The sequence below is a fragment of the Gymnoscopelus microlampas genome, assembly GCF_963454915.1.
Source record: "Gymnoscopelus microlampas genome assembly, chromosome: 3".
Taxonomy (NCBI): domain Eukaryota; kingdom Metazoa; phylum Chordata; class Actinopteri; order Myctophiformes; family Myctophidae; genus Gymnoscopelus; species Gymnoscopelus microlampas.
The window spans coordinates 53,384,269-53,396,474 of NC_139940.1; the positions used below are offsets into that span (position 1 = coordinate 53,384,269).

General features: G+C 43.0%; 2 protein-coding genes across 3 annotated transcripts in view; both read right to left on the minus strand.

The window, feature by feature from the left end:
* The window catches only part of LOC311042447 (caspase-3-like), a 31,394-nt gene extending 29,727 nt beyond the window's left edge, over positions 1-1,667 (minus strand). For both annotated transcript variants that reach the window (XM_084053186.1, XM_084053185.1), the window contains exon 1: positions 1,495-1,667. The gene's annotated coding sequence lies outside the window, so the exon portion shown is untranslated. The remainder of the gene's footprint in view (positions 1-1,494) is intronic.
* Positions 1,668-4,657: 2,990 nt separating this feature from the next.
* The window catches only part of LOC311042437 (aryl hydrocarbon receptor-like), a 41,726-nt gene continuing 34,177 nt past the window's right edge, over positions 4,658-12,206 (minus strand). Inside the window, exons 10-12 of the mRNA XM_084053170.1 lie at positions 11,811-12,115; positions 9,363-11,128; positions 4,658-7,982 (exon numbers count right to left, since the gene is read on the minus strand). Coding sequence (XP_083909296.1) covers positions 7,854-7,982; positions 9,363-11,128; positions 11,811-12,115 — 2,200 coding nt within the window. The 3' untranslated portion in view covers positions 4,658-7,853. The remainder of the gene's footprint in view (positions 7,983-9,362; positions 11,129-11,810; positions 12,116-12,206) is intronic.

Consider the following 12,206-nt stretch of genomic DNA (forward strand, 5'->3'; position numbering starts at 1 on the left):
ATGACTGTCTGTGTTGTTGAACACTATTATTACAATGATTTATTTTAATTATAATAGAATAATACATGTGTTATCAGTTAGATACTATGTTGCTATTATTACTCTCCGCAGGAGAGTTTTGTTTTCACTTTCTAAATATGACACACCGATTGGTCAAGCCTCACGTGACAATACGGTGAAATATTGTATAAATACATGGCGTCACTTTGGCAGTGTCTTGCCACTGCCAAAGTGAGGTAAGACAGGAACCATCACGAAATGGCTGCATGGCTGATACATAATTGGCAAATAGGACAGATAGGACACTTATATAGACAGGAGGGATATGACACTTACACAGACGGATAGGACACTTATAGTACACAGACAGGACGGATAGGACACTTATACAGACAGGACGGATAGGACACTTATACAGACAGGACGGATAGGACACTTATACAGACAGGACGGATAGAACACTTACACAGACATGACGGATAGGACACTTACATAGACAGGAGGGATATGACACTTACACAGACAGGACGGATAGGACACTTACATAGACAGGAGGGATATGACACTTACACAGACAGGACGGATAGGACACTTACAGTATACAGACAGGACGGATAGGACACTTACAGTATACAGACAGGACGGATAGGACACTTATACAGACAGGAGGGATAGGACACTTACACAGACAGGAGGGATAGGACACTTACATAGACAGGACGGATAGGACACTTATACAGACAAGACGGATAGGACACTTATACAGACGGATAGGACACTTATACAGACAGGACGGATCGGACACTTATACAGACAGGATGGATAGGACAGTTAGAACATAAGAATTAGAACATTCCCAACATTCCCAGGACACTTATACAGGAACAGGTAAGACAGGAACAATCACGAAATGGTTGAGAAATGGCGGATACTGTAACAATTGGATAGGACACTTACACAGACAGGACGGATAGGACACTTACACAGACAGGACGGATAGGACACTTACATAGACAGGACGGATAGGACGCTTATACAGACAGGAGGGATAGGACACTTATACAGACAGGACGGATAGGACACTTATACAGATAGAACATTCCCAACATTCCCAACAGCGGAGAGTTGTGCTCCGAGGAGCACTTTTTCTAGTTTATTTTGGGACCACACGTTTTGTGCCATCCTGATAACTCTATATATGCACTATGTATATACTATATATACTATATGCACCTCTGTGAATTGTATCATGAATTTATCAAATCAAAATCAAACTAAAAGTCAGACTCGATAAAATACATCCATGATAGTCTTGATCTAAGGCTAACATTGAACCATCCTCCAACTCAAAGGTATTAGTGCAACAACGTGACCCCAAACCGTTGGTCACTTTAAAGACACGCTGATTGCCATCCATGTAAAATAAAAGGCATTTAAATTTGCAACTGTATATTGGCATCAACTTGACTTCAAACTGATAATGAATGAACTTACTGTGATCAGTGTTCCTCGTCGTAAAGATTGATGTACTGGACTACTGGTTAAAGTAAAATGGCGGATCCAGTTGTTTACCAGATCAAAGAGATCTCTTTGACCAGATGGTTGAATTACTTTCTCCTTTGAAAGGTAAACTCAGCACCAGATCAGAATCTACTTTCAAGTCACACTCTCGAGGGATTCTATATTCACGAATCATTGGTATATACTTGATACATTAACAGTTTCAAATATAAACGTGTTGTGTTGTTGCCACTGATCAAGATGCAGCTAGTAGTACAGAATGAGAGAGTTAGTCGACACGAGATGGTTTACATTCCCCGCTGTATCAAAGTAGTTATAGTTGCCAGATTCTGCGAGAGAAACAAGCAACCAGGTCTATAGAAAACAAGCCCAAAAGAAGCAAGCACTTAAACCATTGAAAATAGCCGATCTACAAGCTCACAACAACTCACAAGGCGTCGCGATGCAAAGCATTGTGAGCTTGTAGATCGGCTATTTTCAATGGTTTAAAGTGCTCGTAATGCCCTAGTTGCTTCTTTTGGGCAGTAGACAGTAGACTTCTATTTCCAAAAAAATCTTAAAATAAAGTGTGGAATATTTGTATCATTTTTGAAACATTCTTTGATTGATTGATTGATGTACTTTATTTAGTAAGACATGAGAACAACAGTACAAGTACAAAATCACAATACAAGGTCTACTAAACTGGAAGACTCATAAAGCACTAAGCTTGTTTAAGATGAGATCCCCATGCACACAAATCATGATGATTCTAACAACACAAATCTGGTATGGGGGTCCCTGGCACAAAACATTTTCAGATGGGGGTTATAGGGACAAACACATACTAATTTGGCGGTCCATGACATGAAAATATTTGAGAACCTCTGGGTAAAAACAATACTAACACAATGTGAAGCAAGCCCAAAAAAGCAACTACACTCCAGAGACAAGCCCAAGAAAACCGCAGAATCGCTTATAATAAATGGACATGGCAACACTGAAAGTAGTGTTTTCACAGGAAATGATGTAGGCACGCAGTCGCGTCCTGGAAGGAGTTCCAGGGGGTCCACAGCTAAATGATGGATAGTTAGGGAACCAAATGGACCCTCATGGGTCTGTAACTCTGAGAGTGTAGCCATACAAACATCCTGTCTGATGCAGAACAAGAAAGACGCCATCAAGAATGAATAATCCTTTTAAGGGTTATACTTTTCAACAGTAATGGGTGGATGGCAGCTTTGGAATATGACTTGTAATGAAAAGTCACTAGAGGGCACCATTGCATCACTTTCCAGTGCACAAAATGACAGTAGGCTACTTTTAAATGTTTCATAGTTGTCTTTCTCTACTGTAGATGGTATGTGTAGTCTTGGTGTAGTTTGCCCTGGTATATATGTTTTAAAACGTCAGATGATTGGAGCTTGTTGTAAGACGAGGATTTTTCACCTAATTTTCTACACGAGTAAAACCTGTAACGTGACCTAGCCATGGTTCACATGACGCTCGTCTGTCACAAGCGTCATGGCGGAACCTCGACCTGGTTTTGGGATTTTCTCCATTTACAACCCGTACATCTAGACAAACGTTCACATTTCAAATATAAAGTGCTGACCCCACGGCCACGGATGAAACACGTTGAAACGGGTGGGTCTTAAGTACCCGTATCTTCCGTATTGTTCAATAAAAAGCATTTGAATCTGATCGGCGGCCATTTTCTCATGGAGTTATAGTGTATCAGAGTGCAATACACCCCCCAACCAATAAGGTCGCGTAGTTGAAAGCACATGGAGAATGGCCACCGATTGGATTAAAATGCTTTTTATTGAATAATACGGAAGATACGGGTACTTAGAGCCACCCGTCTCAACTTGTTACATCTATGGCCATGGGGTCAGCACTTTATATTTGATATTTGAACCTTTATGTAGATGTACGGGTTGTAAATGGAGAAAGTCCCAAAACCAGGTTGAAGTTCCGCCATGACTGTCATGATATGACAGTCATATTATGTCAGTCATATTATGTTTCAGGGCTATGATGTGACCGTGAAGTTGAGTTGAGTTGTATTATCAACACAAATTCAGATCTGGCAGTCCTTCAATACTGCATCATAATCAAATTAAATAGAACATTGACTGAAATGTGTCTTTGGATTCCCTGTGGCTGATATTGTACTTTATTTTTATTTATTTTTTACAATAGGTTAACAATAGGTTACAAAAACATGAAATTATGTATTGCATATAAGGCTCATATGTGACACCGGGCCCTTGGTTAGGTCCTTCTACAAACAAAACAAAAAAAAGAAATCATTGCATCATACAAACAGGCAACCTAAAGGTGTGCATAGCTGCTTGGATCTTCACCGACATGACCTTTGACCACCAAATTGCACCATGTCAGATACTGATTTACAGATCTAATAAGTTAATGAGTCGTTGTGTTGTTATTGGCTCTATTCACAGCAGCCATATTATGAAGACATTCACAGGTGTTACCAATGATACTAATGAAGGCTCTGTTCCATTCTGGTCAAACAGAGTCAGGGTGCTGATATTGTGCATATCTACTGTTGGGGTCCAGGGACCCTCATGGGCTTCCTAATGGCCCCTTACAGGTGTGTAACTCTGAGAGTGTACAACCATTTGTACACTCTCATAGTTATGGGGGTCGTGGAAACCACTGTGCTACACTAAATGGAACAGAGCCTTCATTAGTATCATTGGTAACACCTGTGAAGGAAGTGATAATATGGCTGCTGTGCATAGAGCCTATTGGGTGATGTCATACATCATCTGTCGGGTGGAAAACTTATATTATGTCCAAAAATGTTACTTTTCAGGATTCAAATGGTAAAACAGTAAAAATAACAGATCGACAAGCTCAAAACTTGCTTCACGCCGCGTTTCGAGCTTGTAGATCTGCTATTTTTGATGCTTTTGTGTGACTATGGTAAAAAAAATATGGAGATAAGAGGTTTCTGCCCGACAGCAACAACACACTTGCTTACACCTCAGCTAAGATGTAATGACAGATAATAAACAAAAAGACCACTCTCATGCTGTATATATAAAAAGAAAAAAAAAAGATTTTGCTTTATGGACACATTTTAGTTTTGAATAAAAGGTCTAATTCAAATAGTGCATGATACAAATCGAGAACAAAAAAATGCTCATTTATTGCATTTGTAAAAACAAAAACAAATCAAATATAGTGATAGACATTGACAAAATAAATGGCCTGTATTGTTCCTCAGTGCTGTGTACATCAGCAGTTGTACAAAGATGATTGTCAAAGTGCTACAGCAGACTGGATTCTAAAGTCACTACAGAGCAAGTGCAGAACATTTACGCCATAGGAAAATATATTCAAAAGTTAAACCGAGATGTGTACTCCAAACACATTCACCATCATCTAAATCTAAAGTACTTTTAATACTAGAAAACTACTTTTTAAGTGCATATACAATGCGACCAAAAACATTAGCTGCAATTAACCACTTTAATCCTACCGTCCCTATTCTGGGGGCGAGCATTTTATATCTGCGAGCTCACAAAGCGGCGCGTTACGATGCGTTGTGAGCTAGTAGATCAGCTATTTTCGGGTTAAGAGATTTGGTGTGAAGGGGAGAAAAAGGAGCGGGCCTTGTATAGACCCCTGGGGGACTCCGGTCAGGAGGTATACAGGATTTGAGTGGTTAAGATGCAGCTTAGTAAAGCCTTTTGGCCTCGTTGGTAAGACCCCTGATTTCATATGGCTTCGATATTACATTACATGAAAAAATATGTTTAAGAAAACCTTTACAAAGTTTGCTAAGTGGAAAACAGCATTGAACAAATACATTGCATACATTACATTGCGGATAAGAGAAATGATGCAGCAAGTTATAAAACGCATAGGATTGTCTTTGCATGTTTCTTCCATCAAGTAGTCATCATTGAACTAAAAGAGAAAGCAACATTGTTTACCCAAAATGCATTTGGATAGGACAAAATGAGTGAACCAAATGCTCACAATTATAGTGTGAAGAGTGTTTTTGTGTGTGTGTGTGTGTATGTGTATATATATATATATATATATATATATATATATATATATATATATATATATATATATATATATATATATATATATATATATATATATATATATATATATATATATATATACTTACATACATACACACACACAAAAAAACACATTCGACGTAAAGCAAACAATTGCTTTGATATATGAAAGCTGACAGAGAGAAAAGGCAATTGGAAATGCACAAATTCATAAATGCTTGGATTCACAAAATCACCTCAAAGCTGCATTGTGTGATATTTTGAATAGTTACAAGGCATTGAGACACGCTAAAACACAACGGCTAGTAATCGACCCTTATGCATCGACAGAGGCTACTACATACAACACAGCTTTAACCATTCAAGCCCTTTCTTACACGTCAGCTATAATAAAAATAGCCAATCTACAAGCTGTCAACGCGTCGCAATGCAACGCGTTGCGAGCTTGTAGACCTGCGAGCTCGTAGCTCTACGAATAAGGGCTCCAAGGGTTAACATGGTTCAAATTCTACTCTGTCCTCCCTTTGAATTCATCCCCCTCCCCCACCCTCCATGACTAAAATAATAAAAGAAATGCTTCAGTCATTGTCATTTTGTCAAACGCTTTCACTCCCTCTAGAGATATGGCTTCCGTTTCCTCCTGGCGAGTCTCTCACACGTTTCCACCTAAAGGCAGTGTGAAGGAAGGCCGCTTTTCGAGACCTGGTCTCCCACCAGGTGTTTGCGTTTGGACAGCAGAAGAACCGTCTCTCGGTTCCGGAGCTGCACCAACTCTTTGCTGGTGTAAGAACCAACAACCGGCTTCGGCTTGTGACAAGGGGCTGGGTTATCAGGGCCAGAGAAGACCAATGGCCATTTCTCAATTAACTGTGTTAATGTCTGTTAGTGTGATACAGACATAAAAACCGCTAGTTTTGTCATAAAACCGTTACTTTGTCATAAAATGTACATCCGAGAACCCTTTAAAAAAGGTGAGAAATCAACAGTGTAGATTTCTAATATTTGTTCACCTTTTGGTAAAGTAGTTCCTATTTGGTCTGACCTTTTAGGAGATGTGAATCCCCGGTCGAAAGGATTCATTGAACATAATGACGTTTTCATTGATAGATCAATAGATATAGATCTATTTATTTATGTATTTATTTATGTATTCATTTATTTGAAAAAAACGATACTACCTATACATATATTCTATCGTCATAAACATTTCACATGACAGAATCAGTCAAAACACTTTCATAAGTGTTTAGAATGATGTTCTAAATGAATGGACCACAGTAGTAATGGCAGTTGTATTGACTTTTGTAACGTATTAAAAAAACGGGAGCGGTGCAGTTAATAACCCCATGGAATCAGCTGTGGTTCAAGCCAATCTGCAATTCAGTAACACTGGTCTGCGCGTCGTTAGTGAGTAAACTTGTACAGTAGCTGTATCGGCGACAGGTTTATGCTGAACGCTAAATGATGAAGCTGTAATGTTAGTTTTGAAACAACTCATACATAACCGTATATAGTCTCTATGGCTCTGTCTGCTAACTGATTCACTTTAGTTACCAGCATAATAATAAGAGTGAGTAAAATAAGTTGAAATTCAAAAAAAACGTTGTGACCATCAGATTTGTTTGTGATGACGTTACAGTGATGTGATTACATGGTTCTCTAGCCCAGTGGTTCTCAACCTTTTTCAGGCCGCGACCCCCTGACAATATTTGAACTGGGGACCCTCACAAGCACTTGGAATTGTAGGAGTCGAGGCATTCCATTTTCTTTTGACTCGGTTCCACAGATAAATATTGTGAAAATAGCCGATCTACAAGCTCACAACGCCTCGCGTTGCGAGGCGTTGTGAGCCTGTAGATCGGCTATTTTCAATCTTTGATCTATGGCCAATGTTTCACCAGTTTTTATAGTACAGTTTGTTGATTACTTTTGATGCAGTAATGGTATTTTTTCTTTTCTTTCTTTCTTTTTTGTTGAGGTATTAAAAAGGTCTTAAAAGTCCTTAAATTGTCACTTCACCGTCATCTGGGGACCCCCCAAAAAATCATGTGGGGTCCCGACCCACAGGTTGAGAACCACTGCTCTAGCCGGTGGAAAAGCGAACCGGTTCTTCGCAGAGGGGTCGCAAGTTGAACCGACTGCGAACCATGCACTCGCCCCGAGAGCCATAAGGAGGGCTCCCCATTGGTGGAAATGTGATGATGAGCTCATTGAGGACCAGTCACCCCCTCTGGCCTCTCCAGGCGTTAAGGTTTTCGGCACAATCCTCTCAGATGAGGCGATCTACACGGCGTCGCGTCCCAGCCGGAGGTTCTGAGGAGGAGGCTGCTGCTCTGGGCGTCCAGAGGTTCCGTTCCTGGCGCTCGCGGGGCCCGTTGTCGCCGTCACGTTCCCACGACTGCTGCTCTGAAACTTGACCAGGACAAAGGAAATGATGAAACCTTCTATTTTGTACCGCCACTGTTGCCACCTGTTTCCTCATTGTCATTAGCAGACAAGTAGGTTGTGTGCGCGTGCGTGCGTGCGCGTGTGTGTGGATGCGCTGTTGTGACTATGGTTGGGTATCGTTTGTTTTTTCCCCGATACCGGTGTTAAGGTCCTTACACACCGGGGGCGTTTTTTTTTCATGCGAATATTACGTCTTTTTTTAAAACCTTATAAAGTCAATGCAAGCTTCCACATCAGTTTCGGGGAGCGAAAAAGCGTCTTTTATTTATTCGGACCGAGTCCGAATTTTGTGTATATTCGCATAATCGCCGGTGTGTAATGACCTTAAAACTGTTACTTCTGTGCAGGTGCTACTTCAATAGAAAACACAGGTAGGAATCTTTGGTATGATGCACACTGTTCTGCTGGGGAGTGGGGACACAAAATAAATTAACACTGGACTGAAGGCAGCTAGCTGCATGGTTCTTATAAACTTTTTATTTTCGCAGAGCGACGCCATCTTACGATGGAGTACAAACGGAGCATTATGCACCCGGCATCCCTCTGCTTTCAAATGCATCCCGTTGCAACATGCTTCATTAAATTTGATATGTTCCCCTTTTACTCACTGAAATGCAGCCACACAGTCTAGTCTGTTTAGCTTGAAGCATTTTTTGAACCGCGTTTAAGCGAACAAGCTAAAGGCAGCCTGCTCCTGTCAGAGCCTTTGTTGTTGTTGTTTACTAGTCGCAGTACCAGGGGCAACTCGGGCATTTACATTTCGGTGCCTCAATCTGCGTTGTGACTTGGTGTAAGTAGGTACCAACCGGTACCAGTGTAAATTTTGACAGCAACTTTTTATTTCGTTTTAGTCCATAGTCTTTTGAATAAAAGACGATTTAGTTTTAGTCACATTTTGGTCATCTGAAATGTTTTAGTTTTAGTTGACTCATTATCATAAGTTTTTAGTTAACTAAATCTACAGTTGATTTAGCAGATATGTTTTGGGGGGGCGGGGCGTGATGGCATCGTAACGCCTGATTTATACTTGGCTGCATGCCGAAAATAGCTGATCTACAAGTTCACAACGCTTGTAGATGGGCTATTCTCGGAACGCGAAACCCGCGCACAACCAAGCACAACATGACTTGTCTTAGTTCTACTGGATCTCTTCTACACTAGTCCCTCCCAAACATTGTTGTCAAATTTGTATTAATTGAAGAAATTGTCAATATATTTTGTCATGGTTTTAGTCATCATAGCTTAGTTTTTTATTGCGTTTCCATCAATGGAAAAAGCTAGTCGACGAAATGAACACTGTACCGGAGTTTGGGTAGTTGTGACTGATTAAGACAGTGGTCTTACCTGCATTGTGTGTGGCTGATCTGTGGTGTTGATGTGCATGGTAAACGCCTTGCTGGTGGTCTGAGGGTTCGCAGGAAGCTGCTGTTGCTGCTGGTACAGGAGCGGTGGGTCTATACTCCACACGAGAGGAGGCCCACTGCCGTTCTGCTGTGCCTCTGCTCCAGAGGCCATTCCGCTCACGCTTTGGCCTGCAGACACACAGTTAAGGGCTTGCATGCGGGGAGTAGAGCCTGCGTTCAACAGGCCCCGAGACGTTTGTCCCAGATGGACGCATGCTTGCTGGGGCTGGCCGTCTCTCCTAAGGCCGGTCTGATCCATGTGGAATAAGGTGGCGACATGCTGGCCGCTGCTGCCGCCACCTTCTTGGCTTAAGAAGCCATAACTATTATTCACTGCAGCCTGATAAGGTTTGGGTAGGTAACACTGCTGCTGCTGCTGCTGCTGCTGCGTACATTGGACAGGTTGTGAGAGGGGGAACACGTGCTGCTGCTGTTGGCATGGCTGTCCATATGGAGGCTGGTACTGCTGCGGCGTTAAGGGCTGTGCCTGACTGTGCAGCGGGTGCTCAGCGGTCGGCGCGAGTGTCTGTGGATGCGAAGGCTGCTGTTGGATGAGTGCTTGTTGTTTGTACTGAAATGAATGGGGCAGGGATTGAGGCAGAGCCTGGGGAAAGGATTGCTGCAGGGACTGTGGCATGGGTTGTTGCAGGGACTGGGGCAGGGGCATGGATTGTTGCAGGGACTGGGGCATGGACTGGGGCATGGTTGGTTGTAGGGACTGGGGCATGCATTGTTGCAGGGACTGGGGTATGGATTGTTGTAGGGACTGGGGTATGGATTGTTGTAGGGACTGGGGTATGGATTGTTGCAGGGACTGGGTCAGGGGCATGGATTGTTGCATGGACTGGGGCATGCATTGTTGCATGGACTGGGGCATGCATTGTTGCAGGGACTGGGGCATGGATTGTTGCAGGGACTGGGGCATAGACTGGGGCATGCACTGTTGCAGGAACTGGGGCATGCATTGTTGCAGGGACTGGGGCATGGATTGTTGCAGGGACTGGGGCATGGACTGGGGCATGCACTGTTGCAGGGACTGGGGCATGCACTGTTGCAGGGACTGGGCCATGCACTGTTGCAGGGACTGGGGCATGGATTGTTGCAGGGACTGGGGCAGGGACATGGCCATGGACTGGGGCATGGACTGGGTCATGGACTGGGTCATGGACTGGGGCATGGACTGGGGCATGGACTGGGTCATGGACTGGGGCATAGACTGGGACAGCAGCCGGGCCTGGGGCTGTAGCTGAGGCAGCATGGCTTGCTGTTCCTCCCAACAAGAGGTCACGGCTGGCTGTCGGGCCAAGGCCGATTGCTGCTGCTCTTCCGGTTGCTGGTGTAAGTTCACACGCTGCTGAAGGACCAGAGAGTTGCAGCCACTAAGATCTTGACCCCCTAATCTGTCGGCGTGGCCAGAAAGGACACCGTCTGTCCTTTGCCTCAGAGATTCCTGCACGTAGGACAGAATCTCCTCGGTGAAATCCGGAACGGTGTCTCTATCGTCCAGCTCCACGTTCAGGAACGTCTCGTCCTGCTGGAAAAGCTCCAGGTCCTCCCGGCAGATCCCCAGGCTCCTCATGAAGCTCCACAGCTCGGCGTCCTCCTCCACCGGGCGCTGCTGCGGCGGCTCGAACATGAAGACGGAGCTCTCGGACAGGGACAGGAAGCTCTCCTGCCAGCTGCTGGAGAAGACGCGTCCGTAGTCACCTACCGACATTAAAGGATAACGACATTCAAATGTCCCAACTCAATAAAAAACATACAAGAAATTATACAAAGCAAAGGTAATTGATAGATACATAGCGTCAATGCAATGAATAAGTAAAAAGATGAAAGTGTGTACCCGTATATGTTGTGTGCATACTTTCATATGCACATATACATATATGTTTGTGGATGTGTATTTGAATGCATATGCATATTTTGCATATTTTGAGATATATATTGATACAAATATTAAATACAAACGTAACCGTTAAGTTAATAAAAATAGTAATATAATTCTAAATAGTGATGGTAAAAATGATACTAGTGATAGAAGATATTGTTATAATTAAATTAGTAAAAGGTATATACAAATTGTCTGAAAAAGCTAATGCAAACCGAAATGTAGTTTCTTTTTGTTTTCAACTGTTCTGAAATGTAATATTTGAAGCTTTGTGTTAGTTCATTTTCTTTTGTTTGCGCTTACGTTTTCTTCATGCCACTATGATCATTTACTTTTGGTAATAAGGTGGGCAAAATAAGCTTCGGCTTCAGCCCATACCTTTTCGGGCCAAATAGTCATCAGGTTGACTAAGTTGTAGTGTATGTTCAACTGTTTTGTCTTACAAACAAAAAAGAATCATGACCGAAATAAATAAACTCACTAACTAACTGACTAACTAACCTCCTCCCGCCTGGGTCGCCGAGTCGTCCGGAGGAGGCGGCGGCGGGGCGGCGGGAGCGTGCTCGCCGTGGGAGGCGTGACACGGGTAGATGGATTTCATGTCCTGTTTCATCAGCGAGCCCAGCAGGGAGTCCGGGTTGAGGGTTTCTACTTCCTGGTTGTTGTTGTTGTTGGTGGTGGTGGTGGTGGGGGGACTCCCCGCCGGCGCCTGGGTGAAGTCGGAGTCGTAAAGCACGGCCTCCCCGGTGGTGTAGCTGAACACCTGCACGCTCCTCTTCTTCATGTTCTCCTCTCCCTCCTCGTCCCTAAAAAAAACACGTGGAGTATGGAGTGAAGGTTAAACGACACCAGCCGTGTGTTTAGGGCCGTCACGGTTACAAATTTAAAGTTGACGAT